The 25,672-nt window shown below is 36.2% G+C and overlaps 3 protein-coding genes across 4 annotated transcripts in view; 2 read left to right on the forward strand and 1 right to left on the reverse strand.

The window, feature by feature from the left end:
- LOC110259269 (olfactory receptor 4C46-like) overlaps positions 1 to 25,672 on the forward strand; it is a 949,087-nt gene that overhangs the window by 798,261 nt on the left and 125,154 nt on the right. The gene's annotated exons all lie outside the window — the stretch shown is intronic.
- On the reverse strand, positions 10,107 to 11,045 carry LOC146405243 (olfactory receptor 4C13-like). The gene has a single exon (XM_085015225.1). It carries the CDS (start codon positions 11,043 to 11,045, stop codon positions 10,107 to 10,109), a length of 939 nt encoding a protein of 312 aa, XP_084871351.1.
- On the forward strand, positions 23,368 to 25,311 carry LOC100520237 (olfactory receptor 4P4-like). The gene has a single exon (XM_003124193.3). It carries the CDS (start codon positions 23,368 to 23,370, stop codon positions 24,304 to 24,306), a length of 939 nt encoding a protein of 312 aa, XP_003124241.2. The 3' UTR covers positions 24,307 to 25,311.

The following is a 25,672-nucleotide window of genomic DNA, read 5'->3' on the forward strand; positions in this document are numbered from 1 at the left end:
TATTTTTGCACTGAGGAGTAGGAGGAACTAACATTTTTGAGCAATAATACAGAGAAACACTTAACAGTGCAATCAACTGCAGAAGAAAGGTCTCCAAAATTAGTTTTAAAGAAGCCACAGAGACTCATATTATGCATAACAGTTGATTCCAGGAAGAGTTTTTCATGTTCACGTGATGATTTATACATTATATCATTTAAATTTATGTCATTTATTTCTTTCTGTTTTTGAAGTATATTTAAATTTCCTTTTCATTCTCAGGATTAGTTTTAACCATTAAAGAAGGGTATCTGTTGTTAGAGATCTGGATCATACACATTTCTTAATTTCTATGAGCCTCATTGTTTTCATCTGTCAAATTGTTAATGTTATTGATCAACTATCTTTTGAAGAATGGGGTGAAAATAAAATACTCTATTACTGACTTTGAAAAGTGATGAAATGTAATGATTACCATATATGTAAAGTAACAATATGTAATAACCATTGCCACTATTGAAAAACTTACCCGCTGAGCTTAGTGATGGAATTTAGTGATGCTTGAGGGTTTTTAGAAATAATTTCATCATAATTGACCTCCTCTTGAGATAAATACCTTTCAGTATGCACAGAGAAAGAGAAAGTTTAGATAATTCAATATAAAGTCAACAGAGAAAAGAGAAAGTTTAGATAATTCAATATAAAGTCAATAGTAGAAAAGTAAGGTTTTGAGAAAGTTTAGATAATTCAATATAAAGTCAACAGTAGAAAAGTAAGGGAAAGAGAAAGTTTAGATAATTCAATATAAAGTCAACAGTAGAAAAGTAAGGTTTTGTTTTAGTAAGTTGAAATCTTTCCCTCTGCCGAAAGCCTCAGATAGTTTTCACAGAAAATTTGGCAGTTGAATTAAAATGGCTTTGTATGGAAGACTATGGAAAAATGATCTTGTATAGATGGCTCTGGTCCCATAGATAACAGGCAGAGTGTGTTATGAAAACACAATCAAATGGTTCATTACACCCTGAATGAATCTTACTCTGGATAAGCAAACAACAAAAAAGGCATTTACACCTGCAATGCATGGATCTTTGAAGACTTTTCACAAAGGTTCATGGAACTTGTTTTATAGCTGCTATTTTCTCTCCCAGGAGTTAATTATCTTCCTTGATGGAAAGGCTTTGTCTTAGAAGCCAGCTTTGTTTTCTGGAGAGACATGTTTGAAAAATACTCATTCTTGAGTGGGGAATTGTATTCTCTTGCCTTTGCAACCAAAACATGTAATTCCCCTTTCTCTTACTTGAACCTGGATTTCCAAGAAATCTGAATGATTTTAAATAGCAGTGACGGCCTAATTCTAGCATGGGGGCGTGTGATACATGTGTACTTATGTCAGAGAGAGAACTTCTGTTTTATGCACATGAAGACATTTCTGGAAACCTAGTATCTATTGCCTAAAAACCAAAGCAGTGAGGGTATATAACAGTAATGGCTATAGATTTAAAGTATTTGATATCAAAACCTTTTTTTCCCCCATTGATCATGGGACTATAAAAGTAAACAGAAACTCTAAAAGACTTCAGATAAGTCATCTCTGGGGTCCAAGTGCTGATTATCAAGGAAATGTTGGTGACATTAGACAGTGGAGAGATAGCTGAGTCACTTTGGTGTACAGAAGATATTAACACAAATTGTAAATCAAGTATTCTTCAATAAAATTAATTTTAAAAGTGTGAAGTGGTATTTTAAGCACAAGAAGGGGGTTTTAAATTCGAAGACAAGAATTGTTCCACATTCTTATCACTTACTGTCTTATTCTTGTGTTATTTTTTTTCCTTTTACTTATTCTGGGAGGTATACAGTGTCACATTGTTACGTTTTATTTATTTTATTTATTTATCTTTTTGCCTTTTCTAGGGCCACTCCCATGGCACATGGGGGTTCCCAGGCTAGGGGTCTAATTGGAGCTGTAGCTGCCGACCTACACCAGAGCCATAGCAATGCAGGATCTGAGCCGTGTCTGCAACCTATACCACAGTTCATGGCAATGCCAGATCCTTAACCCACTGAGCAAGGCTAGGGATTGAACCCGATACCTCATGGTTCCTAGTCAGATTTGTTAACCACTAAGCCATGATGGGAACTCCACACTGTTGAAGTTTTAGTTCACTTTCCCTGATGACTAATGTTGAACATTTTAAAAAATGTATATCTTTGTACATCTTTTTTTTTTCCCCCCGGGAGTGTCTTTTCAAATGCTTTGCACAATTTAATGATAAGATTTCTGGGTTTCATATTACTAAATTGTTTAAGGGCTTTTAAATAATCTAGATATACATATTTTGTCATGTATATGCTATATATATCTAATATAAAACATATTTAACTACAAAAGCTTATTCATAAATTTATATGTATATATATATATATACACAGACAATGTTGACTTGAATATATATATTTGAATATATATATGTACACACTTAGACTTTGGATTACTTTTTCATTTGTAATAGAGGTGATACCTGATTAGCAAAAGATTTTAACTATTGAAAAGTTTCAATTTTTTAGTTATCTTGTGTCTTATATAAAACATTGATCTACCTCAAGGTCAAAAATATTTCTTCTAGGATTTCCAGGCTTAGGCTTGACCTAGTTCTCCAACTGATTTTACATTAACTTTTGTGGATAGTGTTAGGTGGTGGTTGAGGTTCATTTTTTTTTTCTCATATGGATATCCAGTTGATCCAGCTTTTGTTGTAAAAAAGTCTATTCTTTCTGCCTTGAATGACCTTGATATCTTTTAAAAAATTCATAGACATATCTATTTATGAACATTCTGTTCTGTTTCCATACCACATAGCCTGGTTTATGGCAATATTAGAATACGTCCTAAATTTTGGTAGAATGATTTCTCCAACTGTGTTCTTTTTTGAGAGCGATTTTCCATCCCAGTTTCCTTTACAATTGTATATTTCTTGTTCATATATCCTGTGAGATATTTATTGGAATTTTACTGAAATTGTAGAAATTGATATGGTAAACAAATTGAGTCTGTTAATCTATCAACAAGGCATATTTCTACCTTTACTTACATGTTTACTTTCTCTCAGGAATATCTTCTGAGTATTTTCACATGCAAATCTTGGATTTATGTTTAAAGTATATCCTTCAAATTTCATGTTTTAATAACATTTTACATAAAATGTATCTAATTTAAGTTTTACTCATTGTTTTATAGAAATATGTCTAATATTTTGTGTTGACACTGTATCCTGTACCTTATTAAATCAATTGATTTGGTCTATTTGATTTTTTTGTAGAGGCCTTAATATTTTTTACCTATAAGATGATGCCATCCCTGAGTTCCCATTGTGGCTCAGCAGAAATGAATCCAACTAGTAACAATGAGGTTGCAGGTTTGTTCCCTGGCCTTGCTCAGTGGGTTAAGGATCTGGCGTTGTTGTGAACTGTAGTGTAGGTCACAGACACAGCTCGCATCCTGTGTTGCTGTGGCTGTGACATAGGCCAGCAGCTGTAGCTCAGACTCAACCTCTAGTCTGGGAACCTCCATATGCTGCAAGTGCGGCCCTAAAAATGCAAAAAAAAAAAAAAAAAAAAAAAAAGATTCCGTCTGCCCCAAAATATGCTTTTGTAATATTACATCATTTTTTTCTCAACTGTGTATCTTTTATTTCTTTTTCTTACCTTGTTGCAGTAGTTGGAGACTAGGGTACAATGCAGAACAGAAATTGGAGGGGACAGACTTGTCTCGTTTCCAGTCTTGAGAGAGAATTCACCATTAGGTATGATGGTAGCTGTAGGTTTTATACACATGCTGTTGATCAGGTTCAGTAAACTCCCTTCTTGTCCTCATTTGCTAAATGTATTTTTATTCTTAATCTAATTTGAAATGTTTCAATTAGTCTGCTTCTTTTGAAATGGTCATATGATTTCTTCTCTTTAATTCTGTTACTTTAGTGAATATGGTTGATTTATTTTTGAATATTAAAAAAATGTTTTATTGCTGATATAACCTACATGTGCCTATGGTGAATAATTATTAAATAAATTTACATGTGTAATTTATTGGTAGATTGTTTAAAAACTATGTTCATAAGAGATATCTGTCATTTTCTTTCTTGCTATGTTACTTGGCATTTTTGCAATACTGGCTTTATGAAATGATGTGCTTTAAGTGTTCTCTATTTTCTGAAATAATTTATGTAGAATTTGTATTATTTTATTTAAAAATATTTTGTAGAATTCAGAAGTTGAATTTATTGAGCCTGTAGATTTTTTTTTCTTTTTACTTCTACTTCTGGGGCATATGGAAGATCTTGGTTTAGGGATTTAATGGAGCTGCTGCTGCAGGCCTGTGCCACAGCAACAGCAACACCAGATCTAAGCCACCTCTGCAACCAACCTATGGCATAGCTTGCAGAAATGCCAGATCCCAGATCCTTAACACACTGGGCAAGACCAGGCATTGAACGCACATCCTCATGGACATTATGTTAAGTTCTTAACCTGCTGAGCCACAATGGAAACTCCAACAATTGGTTTTAATGTTGTCAATTTTCTGGCTCAAATGTGTTCATATTTCTTGCTATTTGGTTAATACCTATAGAATCTGAATCTGTGGTGCTATATGTACTTTCTTTTTCATATGAGTACTGTGTCTCTTCCTTGTTCTCTCTCCTTTCCTCGTTCTCAACCCCACCTCTCCTTATAATTCTTGCTAGGGCCTTATCAGCTTTATTGATGTTTTCACAGAATCCCTTTTTCTATTTCATTGATTTTTCTTTTTTTCTTTTATTTTTTCAATGCTTATTTTCACATCATTATTTTCTCTCTTCAACTTATTTTCTGTTTAATTTTCTCTTATTCTTAGTTTATTTTCTCTGTATGTCAAAACTTTTGGTAAACCATATTAGATGTTATTTTGTAACGCATATATGTACTAGGTGTATATGTGATATGCAATAAATGTTATATATTAATACTATATATATTTTATATCTATGAAATGGTTCAAATTTCCATTTATAGAATTTACTGCTTCCCAGAATTTCAGATATGTTGTTAATCCAACTTAATTTATTTAAAAAATCTTTGTGTTTTTTTTTAGTTGAGGTAAAATTCATACTTTTTTATAGTGGATTAATAATATGTCTTATAGATATACCACAAGTTCTTTATTCATTCATCAGTTATGAGAAATTTTGGTTGTTATTTTTGCTGTGAATGGTGCTGCTGAGAACATTGCTGCACATTTTCTTGAACAGCTGTTTGCAATACTTTTGAGTATTTATTAGGAGAGGAAATGCTAGGTCATGTGGCAATTCTATGTTTAACTTCAGAGGAACACCAACTGTGTGCTCACAGCTTTTCATTATTTTACATTCTCACCAGCAGTGTTCTCTGGCTCTCACTTTCTGAATACTGTCCCTTGATACACAAGGGATTTCAATTTTGATGGAGTCCAGTTCTTTTTTCCTGTTGCTACTTATGCTTTTGTTGCCAGGTTTAAGGAACCATCGGTTAATCCAAGATCAAAAAGATTTCTCTCTATGATTTTTAAGTAAGAATTTTCTACTAAGAATATTATATTTTTAGTTGTATATTAGTTCCTTGATCTGTTCTGAGTTAATTTACTTATATGGTGTGAGGTCATGTTCTGATTTATTCTTTTATATTCTGATATCAGTTTGATACCAATTGAGTTCTCTTTATCTTCTCATTCTAGACCATTGTTTTAATTACTGTAGCTTTTAGTACAAAAGTGTGAATCCTCCCAATTTGTTTTTTATTTTTCAAGACTGTTTGGCTCTTTGGGGTTCTGTGAAGTGCCTTGTGAATTTTAGGATCAACTTTTTCTTTATGCCAAAAAAAGCTATTAGTTATCTTCAAAGGAGTTGCATTGAACTACTGGTTATTTTGCGGTGTCTTATTGTCTTAATTATACTAATTGTTTAATCCAGCTTATGCCAAGTTCATGATGGGCAGCCCAGGTTGCCTAGTGACTTGGTGGCCCATGGTTAAGCATTTAGTCTCTTGTTAAGTAAGAATTTTCTACTAAGAATATTATATTTTTGTTAAGGCCCACTAGAATGTCAGAGTTGTTTCTACTTATGGGTCTTCATTAATTTCCTTAAAGGTTTTATAGTTTTCAGGGAGTTCCCATCATGGCACAGCTGAAAGAAATCCGTTTAGGAACCATGAGGTTGTGGGTTCGAGTTTCATAGTTTTCAGTGTAAAAATTATCTATTGATGGGGAAGGAGGGTTGGAGATGTTGGTCCTTTTTCTCTCTGAAGGTAACTACAGGTTTGCCTGGAACTCGTTCCTTGGGAACAAGCATGTGCCCTGACTTTGCAGTTTTCTTGGAAGGAAAGAAGAACCCTCACAGCCCCTGTTTGCTGTGCCTAGTGTCCTGTCTCTATTCACACAATATCCTGCCAGTGGTCCCTTCATTCACATGCACCAGTTCTTTCCAACTGAATTCCTAAGTACTGTTAGCATTTTATGCTCCCCAAATTCTTTAACTATCTTTAATGTTTTGCTTTCAATAATTGTATGTGGTTCTGAACCCCTCAAATTATACTTTGCATAATCAAGCTGTGAGGTAATATGTATAATGATTTAACATTTCCACAGTTACTCTTATTCTTAAGGATGGGTAGGACACCATATGTCTTACTTGAAGTTATTTCTTTTCTTGAACTGCAGAAGCTTTGTTGGTGTATTCAGACGTTCATAAAGGCTCTTTAGTTACTTTCTGTTAGTTCTTTTTCAGGCTGCTTCTTATAGTCCATGCAAGTCTGCCTTTTTTCAGGTCTCCCTTGAATTCTTCCACATAACCTAGTTATACTAAATGTAGCTTGGATGAACTGTTGCACTTCCAAGTCTTTAGGGTCACTGCAAGTAGGCATCTGACTCCTAACTCCTGACCTGTCCAGAATGCTGAGATTCTTGCCCCCTGTGCCTCATCCACGTGGGTACAGGTTGTAAATGACTGAACTTACGAGTTTTTGATTTTAGACCAAACTGGTTTTGGCCAATCTTTCAGGCACCTTCCGTCACGTCCTTAACAATCCAACCAAATCATTGGTCCAAACACACGAGTCAGCATATATTTCAGATCTAGACATTTCTCAGCCTCAACAAAGTGAACAACCAGGTGCACTGATTGTCGTACCCTTTGGGAGCATTTCCATCACTCTTGACCTTCAGGGATTTTCCAGAGTGGTGCCGTAGTAGTGCTCAGCTCTCCACTTTCAGGATATGCCTGCTTATCATTGTAGAACTATCTGTATACAACTCCCAAGTTTCTGCTTCCTCTTTCAACTGATCATTTTTAAATCCCCATGACTCCATAGGGACAGGCATGGAGAGGGAAGGGAGTGTAGCAGGAGTGGGGACCATGGGCCTTTTTGCCACTTATCCATGTCACCTTGACTTCATATCCTACTTAGACCATATCTCATATATAGCACATCCATGTGGTGCTGGGGTACTGCTGCATCCACCCACAGTAATGACATTGATGGGTCAGATACCTCCAAGTTCATGATGGGTATTCCAGGTTGCATAGTGACTTGGTGGCCCATGGTTAAGCATTCAGTCTCTTGTTAAGGCCCACTAGTAGGTCAAGAGCTATTTCTCAAAAGGAGCGTAGGTATTTGAAAAGGATGACAAGATTTTGCTCCCAGATCCTAAGGGCCTGCATGGCAGTTCACCCAGGAGGCTTTCCAAAGACTCTATCTGCCACTGGCCCATCAAACAACAGAGACCTACTGGATCACTTGTCCCAAGTGGCAGAGAAGTTTACACGGCATCCTGCCCTGTTGTAGAGCTTTTTATTTTTCTGTTCCCCACTCAAAACCAGCAGTATTTTGAGTCACGTGAAACATGGTCTGAAGCAGTAGTATGAAATGAAAAAAACTAATGCCTCCAAAAACTAATGAGACCCACTGGATATGGTGTGATTTTTTTTGGTTATGAGAGGGGACAGATGGACAATGTTATTTTCACCATAAAAGGGACAGCTTGACATTCTGTGTCCAAGTGTGTTGTAATTGTCAGCTCTCTTTTGGAGGGGGTCCCCTCAGTGCCTCTGAGCTCCATGAAAGCATCATTTGGATTTCTCTTTATTTACCCCTGACCTCCCAGTTATCAATGTGCCTGGTTCATTACTTGGGCTCAAAAATATTGTTGAATTAAAGAAGGACAAACAAAATGAATGGAATATATTAACACTGAAATTTCTTTTTGTGTAGACAAAGCTACATGTTTTTTAAAACTGCTTCTCGTAATAAAATGTTATCAGAAAGCAAACTTTTTTACAAAAAAAAAGTCAAAAAAACAACCAAAGTTACTAAGATGATGAAATCTTTCTAAGAGCTGGGTGAATGTCAATAAAAGATTTTTTTCTTAGGATGGTATATTAAGTTTCAGTTATTTTCTTATTTATAGCTTACACAGGAGTAAAAAAATGTGGTTTCCCATAGAGAAATAGCTATAATTCTTCTCATATTGTGAAAAAGATATAGTACAAAAAATTTCCTACTCTCTACTACCATTTTTTGTCTGTATTTTACTGAATGTATTCATTTCCCTTTATGCTTACATTTAATAATTCAGTATTCATCATGACACAGACACTCTGCTATTTCAGAAATTATTTTTAGCCAGTAGACAAATAATTTATGGAGCATGAGTGTTTATTTACATTAATTTCATGTCTGACATTCAATAGTCTTTTATTTAAATCATGACTCTTTCTGATGGTTTATGAGCCTGTGTTGGTGACATGAACAATAGGGAGGTTTCCTAATGCTAAAAGGAATTTGGAAATGATGTAACATTTGTTACTTATACACTAGTGGTTATACAGTCCTAGCTTTTATATTCCTAAAATAGTTACATACTGCAGTGTTACAGTCAACATATTACCACTAACTCTGATACATAAAAATAAGCAGTTATTAATAAAAGCCTTTAGAAATTTATCATATATAATGAATACATAGTTGTAATAAAATAGTAACATTTATATGTATAACTACTTAAATATAACCTGTTAATTAGCATATATATAATGAAAATAGGATAATTAAATATATATATTAATATATAACTAATTAAATATATACACATATAACTAATTCATATGAGTATATTTGTGTGTGTATGTGCTTACAGATAGAAAGATGGGTAAATATTTAGTCCAGCTCCATCTCTGTCTGAGTAAATGCTAACTGGTATAATTATGCTACCTTTCTATAGTCATTGCCTGGCTGTATATCATAGCAGATAAGAATATGGTGTGGACAGTAGGAAAAAAATAATATATTGGGGAATTATAGGCCTTGCTTGTCATTTTCATAAATGAACTTGGGTTCCAGGCAGAAACTATGGGGTCTGTTAATAAAAATTAGTTTGGAAGCAAAACAAACAAAAAAGAACATGGTCTGAGAGGTCAGTTAAATTTTGGTTACTGCTATGTCATTCTTTCTTTCTTGGATCATTCCCCTTTTTGTTTGTTTACTCACCTGTAAAATGAGGATAATAACAGTCCCTACCTCTTTGGATTGTTGTTGTACTTACTACTGCATATCAGTGCATTTTTTTCTAATTGTTATTTCCCCAATACAGTTTTTTTTTTCCTTGTACAGTATGGTGACCCATATACACACATGTATACATTCTTTTTTCTCCCATTATCATGCTCTGTCAGAAGTAACTAGCCATAGTTCTCAGTGCTACACAGAAGGATCTCATTGCTAAAGTACTATTGACAAAAGCCAAGACATGGAAACACCCCAAATGTCCATCAGTTCATTTTTTATTTCTCTTATTGGGACAAAAGTTTATGAATCCATACACAATGATGAATCTAGTAAAACTCAGCTCCCTTTAGTAGAACTTTTCAAATGTGCTGAGTCATCCCAGGCTAGGTTCTTCTCTCTTTTCTTGCATCTTTTTCTTCTCCTCTTTTTGAAGAATCTATGGTTTGTAGATTTTGTTGTTGTTGTTGTTTATATCGTAGATATTCTTTACTGAGATTATCAATAGAGTCCTTTTGACCTTTTCATCAATTGCATGAATATTGGGCTCAATGTATATTTTATTGATCACTTGAAATCACTTTCCTACTACAAAATTTCCTAATGGCATTTTTCATCTCAGAGTTTCTCAGGGTATAGATTAAGGGATTTAACATGGGAGCTATCATAGAGTAGAACACAGCAACTGCTTTATCAACAGGTAAATTAGCTGATGGTCTCATGTACACAAATATGCTGGGAACAAAGAATAAGACGATCACTGTGATGTGAGAGACACAGGTAGAGAGGGCTTTTTGCTTTGCCTCAAAGCTCTGGGTCCGTAGAGAGTGCAGAATGACTGTATAGGAGCCAATCAAGAGGAGGAAGATTAACAGGCAGATGAAACCACTGTTGGCAGCAACGAATAGCCCTAGAGTGTGGGTATCAGTGCAGGCAAGATCCAGCAAAGGATTCAGATCACACATAAAGTGATTGATGACATTAGGACCACAGAAGGGTAGTCTGAAGATGAAGAGGATCTGAATGAATCCATGGAGAAAGCCTCCCACCCATGACACTCCCACTAACAGCCAACACAGCTGCCAATTCATGATAGTTGTATAATGCAAGGGCTTGCAGATGGCCACATAGCGGTCATAGGCCATCGAAGTAAGCACAATGATATCAGCACCTGCAAAGAAATGTTCCCCAAAGATTTGGGTCATGCATTCATTGAAAGGGCTGGTTTTCTTTTCATGGAGTGAATCGACAATGAGTTTAGGCGTAGTGACACAGGAATAGCAAGCATCAATAAAAGAGAGATGGGCCAGGAAAAAGTACATGGGGGACTTCAGCAATGGGCTAGTAGTGATGGTGACCATGGTGAGCACATTTCCTCCCATAGAGATGATGTAGATGATCAAAAACACAACGAATATGACTTTCTGCATCTTTGGATTCTGTGTGAGTCCCAGTAGAACAAATTCTGTCACATTGTTCCTATTCTCCATGTATCTCATGTTGTTGTTAACCACATTACCTGAAAAAAAAAAAAGTCCCCTTTTTAGCTTCGCCTTGAGTTTAGTAAGTCTCTCTATCTAATAAATAACAAATTCCTAGATTCTACTGAAGTCTAAATTCTTATAAGATTTATTGAGATAGGAAAATAAAAGTTCCGATCTGCTGAAGATTACTCAAATATGAGTGCACGAGCATGTTAAAATGCGAGTTTAAGAATATGAGATGAGTGTGAGTACAAAGATGCATTTTATAAAAGGGAGAATCTTGTGTGCAACTCTAGTAAATATATTTGTCTGACTTGGATGAAGTGGGCTGAGATTCAGGAATGGAATGGGAGCCAGAGAATGGAATTTCATTATCAGGCTGTTTATAATAGTTGATATTAAGTATACCATGGCATTGGTAATGGGAAAGTTATGGAAAAATACAGTTGTTACTGAAATAGAATCAATAAATTGGGTTGCCAAAATCCAATAACTTTATAATAGCTAATGAATATACTTTTAGTGATTGATTTCCATGGACATGGCATGATAGCATCCTCTGTGGGGTATTGTTTTCTCCATTACATGGAATCTCTTAAACTAATGTTAATAGTAATACTAATGAGATATTAACTAAAGCAATTTCAACCAATTCTTCAATAAAATTTAAAAAAATGAACATTTACTGTACTCTAAGTGTTTTTAGGACATTTGATTATTTAATCCTTGTTACAAACCTGTAAGAGGATTGCTACTACCATTTTAATCCTTATTTGAACATTAGGGGGTAGAAGCATAGAGAAGTTAAGAATCCTACCCCAAATCAAGCAGCTAATAAAGGGCAGATTTAAGATCAGTTCAGATTATACATCTTACCCTTTCTGCCTCCTTATTCTTAAAATATGTCATTTATTATTAGGTAAACATACAATGTTGCATTCATAAGCTACTTTTGACATGACCATAATAATTTGATTGCTCTAATACTTCTTTCAAGTGTATGTGAAGCAATTTCATTGATAGACATGTTTATAACTGTGCAGTACTACTTTCTTTAAAGGTCCATTTTATCTTTGTCCTGACTTCATCCCCATTTACTTCCTCCCCAGTCTCCCTGCAAAGCATGAAAAGCCCACAGACTCTTTAGCAAAATGTTGAAATGACAGTCCCAGTTGTTGAGAATATTGGTTTGAGACTCCAAAAGATCAGTTTAGAACTTGCATTTCTGCACTTGCAACTTCCTGATCTGGGGTACATTTCTTGGCCCCTTACACCCCTGTTTCCTCAATATCAAATGAGAGTGATAATGTGCATCTCATGCACTCTTATGAGTGTTGACTGAGGAAACATCTATGAACATATTCACTACCCTGCTGTGGACACACCAAGGACCTTGACCACTTTTTTTTTTTACTGTGCCCCTAAAACTTGGAAGACTTGACATTTTGAGCAAAGACACAGAGAAATATTTAACCGTCCAATAACCTGAGGAAGAAACATCTCCAGTTTTCCCTTTAAAGACATCACAGAGACATAGCATTTGATCTGGGGAAGAATTCCCCATGTTCCTGATTGGAATAAATGGGTGATGATTTATATCTTTTAGTCTGTGTATATCTTTTTTGTGTGTGAAGTGTATTAAATTCTGTTCTTATTCTCATGATTAGTCTTACTTATTCAAATAAGTATCTCCTGGCAAAAGAAGGATATATGGTATTAGAGAGCTGGATCCTACAAATTTTTTAATCTCTATGAACCTCAAATTTTATCTGTCAAATTAGGTTAATGGCATTTACCAAGTATCTTTTGAAGAATGGGGGAAGATGAAATGATGTATTAACTATGTTTCAAAAGTGTTGAGATATAATGATTCCTAGATATAAAAAGTAACAAATTTTAATAAGCATCAGCTCTTTTGAAAAACTTACCTTGTGTTCTTTGATGATATTAGTGGTATTTGAGGGTGTTCAGAATTAATACCACCTTCATATTGTCCTCCTTTTGGGATAAGTACCTTTCAATATGAAAGATAGGGCACACTCAAAAACAGACCATTCAGATAATTCAACATCACAACAGAAAAGTAATTATAAGTCTAAATCTCTCCTTCTTGGCCTAAATCCTTGAATAGTTTTCACAGAAAATCGGGGACTTAAATTTAGAGTGAATTCATCTGGAACACTACGGAGAAATGATCTTCTCTAGCTGGCTCTGGTTCCATAGGCAGGAGGCAGAGTGTGTGCTGTAAACACATTCAGGTTGGTCATTCCACTCTTGTTGGATATTGCTGTGTCCATGTAAAGAAAAAATGACATTTTCACCTATGACATTTTCACCTATGACATTTTCAATAGGCATGCCTATTGAAAGAGCTTTCCACAAAGGTTCCCGCATCTTGTTTTATAGCTGCTATTTCCTCTCTCAGGAGTTAATTATCTCTTTTGATGGAAGGGCTTTGTCTAAGAAGCAGATAGTTGGGAGAGACAGACATGATAGAGCAACACTCATTCTTGAGTGGGGAATTGTATTGCCTGCACTTGCAACCACAATATGTGAGTCCGCTTTTCTGTCTCTGAACCTGGGTTTCTGAGAAAGCTGAATGTCGTGTAAATAGCCAGGATGGCATACTTCCAGCATGTGGACCAGGGATAAAGTTAAACTCATTTCAGAGAGAAAATTGTGTTCTTAGAAGTGTGTAAAGTTTTCGTCTAGAAACCTGTTACTGATTTCTTAAGAGTTAGGAGAGTGAGGGCATAAAGTGAATGGCAACCATCTAAAAGTCCTGGAATCCAGATCCAAAAAAGTGTTCACATTTATTTAAGAACTGTGGAAATAAACAGACACTCAAATGAGATCCAGATAGTTTATCTCTGGGACCCTTGTGATGGTCAGTATGGAACATTAGGCAGCCTTACACATGTGGAGAGATATCTCAATGCAAGAAGGGAGTCCACAGTCCAATACAAATATTGCTCCACATTCTTATCACTTTGTATTATTTTTCTTTCAGTTATTCTGTGTGATAAGTTATTGTGGTTTTTGTTTGCTTTCCATGATGCTGGTATTGAATACAGTTCCCTGTGTTATATGGTAAGATCTTGTTTTTGTTTTTTGTTTTGTTTTGTTTTGCTTCTATTCTGTTACAGGCTTCAAGTCCCCTTCAAGGAGACTAACCCCAAAAGCCCCTGGCCATGTGTCATTGTAATGCCCCTTCCCCCACCTTGACCAGCCTGGGCTGCTCACTCCCTTCTGGAGAAGGATGGTTTCCCATTCCTCACCCTGCCTCTGTATAACCTGTTCTCCATGCAAATAAGGGATCCTGCCCAAGGCCAATCAGAAGATCAAACAGGGTCTCCACTCAGGTCATATTGTGGGATATGAAGACTCTTACAGAATGAGTTGGGCTCTTTTTTCTAACCTGCATGCAAGTCCTCTCTCCCTCTCTGAAAATGTGCTTTCACTTTAATAACTTTTTAAAAGGTCTGCTTTCCAATGCTTTGTTATGGTGAGACAGGGACTGAGGAACTTGTGATGGTAACAATTGTATTTATAATTGAATTTGCTAACCACATACCCCTGATCTTCTATCCTCCAACCCACCCCCATCTTTCCATGTTAACAATCCTAAGTCTGTTCTTTATGTCTGTGAGTCTGTTTCTGTTTTGTAGATAAGTTCATGGTCCTATTTTAGATTTCATTTAGAAGTGATACCATATGATTTTTTGTTTTTCTCTGATTTATATCACTTAGCATGATATCTCAAGATCCACCCATGTTGTGACAAATGGCATTATTTTATTCATTTTATGGCTGAGTAGTATTCTACTGCATGTGTGTGTGTTTGTACACACACATCTTATTTATCCATTCATGTGTTGATGGACATTTAAGGTGTTCCTGTGTCTTGGCTGTTGTGAATAGTGTTCCTGTGGCCATAAGGGTGCATTGTATCTTTTTGAATTATATATCTTTGTCCAGGTATATGTCTGAAAAGTAGGATTGCTGGATCATATGGTAGTATATTTTTAGTTTTTTAAGGAAACACCATGCTCTTTTCCATATTGGATGCACCAGTTTGCATTCCCACTGACAGTGAAGGAGGACATTGGGGAGTTATAGATGGCATCATTTGCAAATATCTTCTCCCAATTTGGCAAGTTCTCTTTTCATGTTGTTTATGGTTTTCTTTGCTATACAAAATCATGTAAGTTTGATTATGTTCCACTTATTTTTTATTTTATTTTTATTGCCTGAGAGGCTGACTTAGGAAAATATTGGTATGATTTATGCCAGAGAGGGTTTTGCTTATGTTCTCTTCTAGGAATATTAGGGTGTTGGGTTTAAGTCTTTAAGCCATTTTGAATTTATGTTTGTGTATGGTGTGAGGGTATGTTTTAATTTGACTGATTTACATGTACCTGTCCAATTTTCCCAGCACCACATGCTGAAGAGACCATCTTTTCTCCATGTCTCATTCTTGCCTCCTTTGTTAAGGATTAACTGACTGTAGCTGTGTGGGTTTATTTATTGTATGAAGTCTGGGAGGGTTATGCCTCCAACTCTGTTGTTTTGCCTCAGGATTCTTCTGGCAATTCTGTGTCTTTTATGGTTCCATATACATTTTAGGATTATTTGTTGTAGTTCTGTGAAAATTGTCATGAGTAATTTGATGGGGATTGCATAAAATCTGTAGATTGCTTTGGGTAGTAGGGCAATTTTAACAGTGAGCTCTTACAGTTCAATAGCATGAGATATCTTTCCATTATTTTGAATCACCTTCAATTTCCATTTTCATTGTTTTATGCTTCTAAGCATATGTCTTTCAGCTCATTGACCAGGTTTCTTCCTAAGTGTTTTAATTTTTTGGATGCCATTTTAAAAGGGACTGTTTGTTTACATTTCCTTTCTGATATTTCATTGTTAGTGTAAAGAAATACAACCAACTTCTTTTTTTGTTTTTTTGTTTTTTTGTCTTTTGTGCCTTTTCTAGGGTCGTACCCGCAGCATATGGTGGTTCCCAGGGTAGGGGTCTATCAGAGTTGTAGCCACCGGCCTTCACCAGAGCCATAACAACATCAGATCTGAGCTGCATCTGCAACCTACACCACAGCTCACAGCAATGCTGGATCCTTCACACACTGAGTACGGCCAGGGATCGAACCTGCAACCTCATGGTTCCTAGTCAGATTCATTAACCACTGAGCCACGATCAGAACTCCGACCACCAATTTCTATATATTAATCTTGTATCTTTCTACCTTGCTGAATCATTTATCAGTTCAGTAATTTTTATGTGAAGTCTTATAGGGTTTTCTGGATATAGTATCATGTCGTCTGCATGCAATGACAGTTTTGCCTCTTCTCTTCCAATTTGGATACCTGGTATTTCTCTCTCTGTCTCTTTTTCAATTTTTGCTTTTTTTGTTTTTTGTTTTTTGGCCCGATAACTGGCTTAGACTTCCAATACTACATTGAAAGAAGTGGTGAGAGTCGGGGACATCCTTGTCTTGTCCAGATTTTAGCAGGAGAGCTTTAAGCTTTTCACCACTGAGGGTTATGCTGGGGCTGTTGTTTTGTCATGGGCAGCTTTTATTATGTTAAGATATGTTCCCTGTATACCCACTTAGGTAAGAGTTTTTATCCTGAATGGACTTGGAAGTGTATCAAATGCTTCTGCTGGTGCAGGTGGCACTGGGAGCTGAAACTTAGGCTTTAGAGGACCGACCCATGGAGAGGATGGAGTTTGGCCACAGAACGTAGGCCTGAAGGTGCTAGAGTGTGACCCCAGCCATAAGCAGGAGTGTGTACAAGAAGGAGCCCAAGTCTGCCATTGTTAACTTGCATTCTAGAAGAGTGGGGCAGGATCCACCATAGTGGACTCATTCTCAGTTATCTTAGAGTGGGCATGGCTCCAGCTCGATGAGATGTGGAAGCCCACAAGCACTGGTAAGTTGCCCATACATAAAGGTGGGTCTGAAATCCAAGCTGATTCCCCAGAGGCCATGTGACTTCAGAAGCAGGGCTGAAATCTGAATGTCCCAGTAGCCATGTAATCTTCAGATGTACAGATGGTTTGTGTACTCCTTGTCTGTGGGACACTGGAGCAGAGTACTGGTGTTACCTTGGCTGGGGCAAGTTTGTGAAGAGTGGCTGCAGGCTCTGTGGGTATGCTCACACAGTAGGGGGTTAGGGTCTGGGCTGACTCAGTAGCTCCCACTGTGGGTCCAAGTGCTCAGTAACAGTGGTCCTAGTACCTGACCTCAACAGTTCTGTTCCAGTGGAGCTTCTCTAGTGGCTTTGTGAGCAGAGCACCTAAGGGCCAACCAGGCCAGCTTCCCAAATTCTCCTGATTTAAGTTGGAGAGAGCACATTGCCAAAAACTGTGTACTTTGTGAGCCTGTGCAGTGAGTGACAGGTGACACCACAGAGAGCACTTCTTGTGAATAGCTTCTCCAGAGGAATAGTCAGTGGCTCCTCTCCCAGCAGGAGCACTACTGCTCCACCTACCTCACAATGAAGTTTAGAAATGGACCTGGGGTGTCTATTCCCACAGCCGGAGTTTAGACCCTGCCTGCAACAAGGCTTCAAAAAGCACAAAGCAAAGAGGAGGCCCTTTGAACATCTAGCTCAGGTTCTGGTCAGCACAGCAGCAATTACAGCCCATATCAAGGGAATAATAGCCAAACATATTTTTCAAAACGTGACAGGCATCTGTATTAAAGACATCCCTTACATCCAAAATATTAGACTCCTGTGAGATACACAGGAATACAGCCACATATAAGCAACACTTCAAGACCACAGCAGGTAGCTGTTTATCCTAAATGCATAGTCAGAGATACACAAGAAAAATGAAGAAGCACCACTCCAAATTAAAAGACTGAGAGAATTCCCCTGAAAGAACAAACTGTGAAACGGATCTCACCAGTGTCCCAGACTCTGAATTCAAAAGAGGAATATTTTGAATTGAAGGGATTAAGAAGGGCCACTGATAGAAATGCATATTATTGTAGAAAGGAAATAGAACCTATAAAAAAGGATCCAACTAAAAGTAGGAAACCCATTTGCTGAGACATAGGAAATTGGATAATGCAGAAAAACAAACTCATGATCAGGAAGATAGAATAATGGGAATCACCTAATCAGAGCAACAGAGGAAGACGAATGGAAAAAAAAATCCATATATTAGACCTATGGGACAATATGTGCATAAATGGGACCCCAGATGAAAAAAAGAAAAAAGGATCAAAAATGTGTTTGAAGCAACTATGACTGAACTCTTCACAGACGTAAAGAAGGAAACAGCTATCCAGGAACAGGAAGCACAGAGGGTCCCAAAGAAGATGATCCCAACTGGACCTTCGCCAAGATGTATCATAATTAAAACGCACAATTTAAAATAAGGAGAGAATTCTGAAGCAGCAGGAGAAAAACAAAGAGTAATTACAAGAGAACCCTAAATAGACTATTGGCCGATTTCTCTACAGAAAAGTTGCATGCCAGAAGGCAGTGGTCAGATATATTCAAAATCCTGAAGGAGAAAACTCTGCAACCTAGGATATTCTATCCATCAAGATTACCATTTTGAATAGAAAGATAGATAAATAGTTCCCCATACAAGCAAAAACCAAACAATACATATAAATCACAAAAAATACAATGATACTAAACCTAATAAAAGTAGTGATTAATCTTCCCTAAATAAGAGGAATCTCCAGGAAGGAGCACATCACAATTGGAAAGTAAATCACTTAAGTCAGTACACCGATTTAAAAAAACAAAAAGTGAAAGCAATAGTAACTACCATGAACAATAAAAAGATTAAAAAAATGTAGGTGATCTGGATTAGGAAAATCATTTACATATGGTACTAAAAGAAAAAATGTACATTTTCAAAATTAAGTTTGTGTCAGAATGAGTTATATGACCAGAAATGAATTCATGATTTGAGGATGTTAATGGGACACATATATGTGTCTCTCTGAAGTGTCAAATTTGTTTTTATGGAAGATGGAGATTCAAGATGTGACCAGCTGTCTCTTAATGTGGATTGATACAGGATAGTTTCAGTAAAAGTTTGGTCAACATAGGGCATGATGTTGAGGTGGACAACCAGTAAAAACTTCGGGTTTTGTTTTCCCCTATGTTGAAGTACTAGATTATTCATTTACTTAAGATAACTCAAGTGGAAGCAAGCATTAAATCTAGCATTTTCTTGCCACTGTTGCTTACTGGGTTACTGGTTTGAGCTAGAATCTTAGACTCTTCAGTGTTGTTTTCTCATAGTAGAGCTAATAATATGTCAAATACTATCATGAGTATGAAAAATACAATAAACATAAATCACCCATTACTCTGTCAATATGTTCTTGTTATTATTATTTTTTTTTTTGCCAAGTTATTTGCTCTGAGCCAGATTAGACAGAATTGAATATGCCTTCCTAACATTTTAAATGCATAAGCAAAGATTCAATGTATGGATATGTATTTGGCACAGAGAGAGAGACTCAGTGAATTCATTGTGGGCACATGAGGCTGAATCTAAACAATCTGTGGGTATTTAGTGACAAAAGAACAGAATGGGAAAGGGAATGAAAGCCATGCTGTCCTTTGTGTGCTTCCGTCCTCTGAATTTTCCATCTCTTTCACTTAATGATGCATCCTTTTCCTCCCTACCATGTTCATGCAGAAAAGAATGCTTAGTCTTCTCTTTTTTTGTTTCTTTTTCTCCCATTCCCCACCAATCTATTCCAACAATGTTAGTCCCTAGAAACAAGGAAGCTTGTACCAAGTATGACTTGGCAGATTGTGGATTTATTGATCTATCTACTCTGTATGCCTAGAATCTTGATAACGGTCCATACTGAGAAAGTAACTGCCCATGTTTGGTTCTCTTTGTCCTATTTCATCTCTGGTTTTATTGAGAGACAACCTAATGCTCTTACAGGTTGTACCAATTCCCTCCTATTCTTCAGAATGGTGGAAGAACACAAGGCAGACAGAGTTTCATGAACTGCTCTTGACTATAGCTTTGAGGGTCCCCAGAGAAAAAAAATGCCTAAGGCAAGTTGAGATAAATGTGGAAAGTAAACAAACTGGGGACCCAGGGACATTGCCATGGACAGTGGCTTGGCAACATTTGGCCTTGATCTGTTTAGAAATGCCTTTGGGAACATAATTACTTAGAACCTTCAAAGACCTATTAATTTTTGCTTAGATGCTTACGTTTCTTGTTGCAAGACATGTTTCCTTGAAAACTCCATCTTGTCCTTCTTTACTTTATCCCATCTTCTTGTCTTATTTTATCCCATCTTCCTTCTTGGAAAAACAGTCACAGTGCTGGTAAATGACTTAAGCTTAAGAGCAAAGACCTAAAGGCATAAATGACTTAAGCTTAAGAACTGTTATGTGCCTAGAGGTCAGAGTAAGAGCTTAACCCTTTACCACCTAAGTGGCTTTTTAAATAGTAAAAGAACTTATATAATAGTAAACCCTGTATGATCCACCCATAGCCACTCCTCACTTAATCTCACAATAAAAGCAGTGTGGTTTCTTGAGGCAGTGCTCTTGGTCCCTGAGATCTGGAGTTCCCCGGCGCTCTTGGTCCCTGAGATCTGGAGTTCCCCGGTGCTCTTGGTCCCTGAGACCTTGAGTCCCGCGCTCTTGGTCCCTGAGACCTTGAGTCCCTGGCTCCCACCTTTACTTAAGATAAATGTCTCTGTGTCTTGTTTTATGTTAACTATTTTTCCTTAAGTTCCACAGCACCCGTTCTTCCCCATCCTGCTGAGCTGGCCCCGGCAGTTTCTGTTCTGTTCTTCCCAACCAATATTCTTCAGACATCGACATGAAATAGATGACATCTAGAACCTATATACTGTTGCTGGTTTTTTGAGAATTTAAAAGTGCTCTTTATTATTTAGTGAGCTAGTATTGAGATCAAATCAACATTCCAAATTTGTAGGCTGCTTTCCTGAGGGATAAGGATGTACTTCTTGCATCACTGATCACTTTATTAAAATGTTAAGCCCACTTTCCTTGGAATCCTTGCTTGAAGGTTGAAGATGTGCTGAGTTTCCAAAATATTTGAGAAAACGAATCTGGATGTGTTTGAGTTAACTGGTTTTCATTTCTCTGCACTTAATTTCAACTGTTTATACTGGAAACAAATTGGCAGAGTAAGTATCTGGGGGTGTGGGGTGGAAATATTACTGATGCATCCTCAAATTAACCTGACAGCCCCTCAGGTCTGTAGGCAGTGCATTATCCATGTCACTATTGTGGTAAGTATCCCATCAACCAGGCGTGCATTAGGCTTATTATATGTCGTGTATGTATTTTTGCTATAATTTCCTTCTAAAAGCTTTTACTTCTCTTACAGCCTGTGATCACTTGATTAATATAAAAAATGCTAGTGCATACTTTAGTTTTAATTATGCATTATTTAAATGAAAAATAATAATAATAAAATTTCACATTATAAGCATTTTCAAGTTGGCAGCGAATTTCATTGGGTCTCATCTCATCCTTATATAACTTCTTCCATATTACTATTAAGAAAAGGCTCAGTTTGGGCTTGAATATCTACAAATATTAAGGACTTTTCCATTTCAAAATACCTGCCATCTTACATAGACTGGTTTCACGTGAATCAACTGAAATAAATTTATAACGTGCTACATTTTAATATATTAAGAGAGAACCTAAATATATCCTGACAAATTTAAGTTAAATGTAAAAGCTTCTGCTCCTATACTGATGGCATGACACATGTAAAAGATTTATTCAAGCCTAGGAAAAAAATAAAAATTTTCAGTCTATTTTCTTAGTGCCAGAAAACTGAGGCAAGTGATATGCATTAATAATGTCCTAAGATAACTGGCATATCGCCAAACTAATTTAAATTTTTTCATGATCATATTATTGAAATGGAAGTGTATCTGACTCACATGTTTAAACTATGGTTGGATTTTTGAAACCATTTTCTGTTATACTTAGGTTTATATGTAGGCATGACAATTTGGTTGCTAAACTGCTCACTCAAACAGAGAATGTAAGAGGAAAAGAACTGTGTGTTATGAATGAGATATGTCCCTTGGGTATTTCATATTCTGCATTAACTTCTGAATTATGGAATGATATCTTAATTTTAAGAAGAATAAGAAGAGACTTTAGAGAGCTTAAACAATTAGTTTGAGAATTATAGCTATCAAAGCATTCAGTGTTTTCCAAAAGAGACATCTGTAGGCCAAGATATGACAGCCATACACAAGGTATGCTGGCTTTTGCAAACCCACTGCGGAGAGAGAATATCTTATCAGTGGATAAAATGGCCACTGGAAGTGAAGTATTTCTATCACTTAGTTTATTTCTATTGCTTAGTTTACATGATTAAATAGTCTTAAAATTACACATTAGATACAAAAGATGAAAATCCATGAAATTTTCCTTTATTCAATATTGAAACAAAGGCCACCGAGAGATAACTGACGAAAAGTTACCATCACATTACCTCCTTTTATTGCCATTGGTTTTTGCATGAAATTTCTAGGAAAAGTCAAACATAGTAGGGCAGTTTCTCAATCGTACCTATTCTTTACTGATTGCCATAAACTTTAATATTAGTATGTATTTTTAAATTGTATTAACACATGAAATACAGATATGATAATTTGCAGATGATTTTTTACACTTGACATCATTGGTTGGCATTCTTTCCTAAGGTATATTTCTCAATTGTCCTTGAATGCAATAACAGTTATACTGGTTTACTATGACAGGTTGGGTGTTTGTTCACAAGCAAGGAAGCATGTATCTACCCAAATTAATGTTCGGCAGCTCAATCTGGGTGGATTATTTTTGGATTCATTCCCAGATAAATCAGGGAATCTGACCCTATAAAAAGAAGGAAAGTTCACCTAATATATATAGCCACAAAAATTGAAAAATATGCAAAATAATCTTTTCTTGTGTTTGTTAGGTCAAGTAGCTTTCTTTGTTTTTTAAAAAAATATTATTAACAGCAATCAAATGTTTTATTTTCAAACTCATATTTAAATATTTAAAATCATTACAAGTAATATTTAGTAAATCCTGTAAGACTTTATTATAATTATAGTTTCCATTATAAATTAATCTGCCATATATTTATGAAATGAGAGAATACAAATTTTTAAAATTAATTCAGTCAAGAATAATTCATATTGAGATTATCTTCATGTCAATCTTTTTTTAGAGAATTTTATATTATTGTGTTCCTACTATTAATTTTCACCCAAGTTTGTATATTCCTTTTTTTCAGAAATATAAGTAATTGGTATATAACCTATACCAAACACAAATGGAAAGCCGTAGAAACATCTCAGAGTTCATTTTTCTAGGACTTTCTTATGACCAGAACATCCAGATATTTTGCTTCATATTCTTCTTCTTCTGTTATCTTGCTTTGTTGGTGGGAAACCTTCTGATCCTTGTCTCCATTCAATGCAGTCCTCTTTGTAGCCAACCAATGTACTATTTCCTCAGCCACTTATCTTTCATAGACATCTGCTATACGTCTAGTGTTACACCCAAATTAATTGGAGACCTGCTAGCGGAAAGAAAAACCATTTCCTATGGTAACTGCATGTTGCAGGTCCTTATCATGCACTTCTTTGGAGGCACTGAGATCTTTATTCTTACTGCCATGGCCTTTGACCGCTACATTGCCATCTGCAAATCTCTCCACTACGTGATGATCATGAACAGGACACGATGCAACCTCCTACTCTTGGCTGCTTGGGCTGGTGGCGCAGTCCATGCCTTGCCTCAGTTTTTTACGGCAATCCGGTTACCTTTCTGTGGTCCTAATGAACTCGATCACTACTTCTGTGATATTTTTCCTCTGCTAAAAATCGCTTGTACTGATACCTACATCACTGGTATCCTTGTGATTGCCTTTGCAGGTATGATTGCCTTAGTTACCTTTGCTGTGTTATCTGTTTCTTATGGAATTATATTATTCAGCTTAAAAAATCATTCGGCTGAGGGAAGACAAAAAGCACTTTCTACCTGTGGGTCTCATATCACCGTAGTCATCTTATTTTTTGTGCCTGTGATCTTTATTTACCTTAGACCTCCTACGACTTTTCCTGAAGACAAAATATTTGCACTCTTTTATACTATCATTGCTCCTATGTTCAATCCATTGATATATACACTGAGAAATACAGAGATGAAAACTACTTTGAAAAAATTGGTATCAAATGTTATTTTCAAAGGAAGCTCACAGTTACTTTGAAGAAGCTTATTGGCTAAGCAGCTTTGTAAAAGAAAAGGGGGTGGGTATGAATGAATGGGACAGCAACTCTCTCAGGTGTTAGGTACCATCACTGTCTTGAATGGAAGGAATGAGAACCATAGGACTATAAGATAAATACCACATCCAAACTTTTGTATAAGAAAGTTAATCAGCAACTACATGAATGCAGTGAGGTATTAAGATGGCATCCATAGTGTTACCTTCTTGAAAAAGACAGTTGAGCCAAAGGAAGGAAGGCAGTCCTATCATGATTCATGACTTGTGGGGAAAAAAAATGTTTTTTAATACTAAGTGTGTTTCAGAAAATGTGGACTTAGGGCCCAGAACACACAGTAACATTCCTTCTGTGGTAGTGGAGATGTTGAAAACTAAAACTAAACTAATGAATTAAATTTATCACAACACATTCACATGTACATATGCTAGTGCCATTCAGAAATGAGCTATGCAACAAAGAGCTATTTAGAGTAGAATCTGTCTTAAGGTGATTTCTGGAGGTCAGCTCTGTGGTGCCCTATTGAATGTTATAATAATAGCCTGTGAATAGAAAACAAGAATTAATATTTCAAATGGCTGACAGTGCATTTGCTAGTGTTTCACTTGCTGATCTGAATTTTTAACATTTCCAATAAAACTCAAGGAACTGTATAAGAACATTTAACTGTTGAACCACACTTACCTATCTGAACATGATAGGTGGGAGTTCCCTGAGGCTCAGTGGGTTAAGGATCCAGCTGTTACTGCTGTGGCAGTTTTGATCCCTGGCCTGGTAACTTCTGCATGCTGGAGCTGTGGGCAAATAAAATGAAATAAAATGGAGAGGTAACTGACTAGTCATTGTATCAAGAATCAACAACGTCTCCTGTTACAATGACAAAAAAACAGAAACAAAAACAAATAATGACAATAACCAAAATCTAGCGAAAGACAAATGAGTTTTGGCCTAAAAACAGATTAAGACACAAAACAAAATAAAAACAACAAAAAAAGCAGTTTGGCTGCTCATGGATGTTTGCAACAGCTCTATGCATGTGTACCAAACCTTGGGAAAAAAAATAAGGTATTTGTTAGTGGTAAATAGATAAATAAAAGGTAGCATATTCAGATAATGGAATAGTATTCAAATCTAAAAAGAAAGGAGCTATTAAGCTATGAAAATACATGCAGGAAAGCCTAATGTATATTACAGACCGAAAGAATCCAAAGTGAAAGGGCTCCCTGCTATGTAATTTCAATTATCTGACATTCTGTAAAAGGCACACATATGGCGACAGCAAAAATATCAGTGAACATAAAGGGTTGGGAAGGAGGAGGGATGAATAGGTGGAGCATTGAGGATTTTTAG

The sequence above is a fragment of the Sus scrofa genome, chromosome 2 (genome assembly GCF_054392235.1).
Source record: "Sus scrofa isolate SSC_HxYL_T2T_F1_AM1 chromosome 2, Sscrofa_HxYL_maternal_Yorkshire_Landrace_v2.0, whole genome shotgun sequence".
NCBI classification, from domain to species: Eukaryota; Metazoa; Chordata; class Mammalia; order Artiodactyla; family Suidae; genus Sus; species Sus scrofa.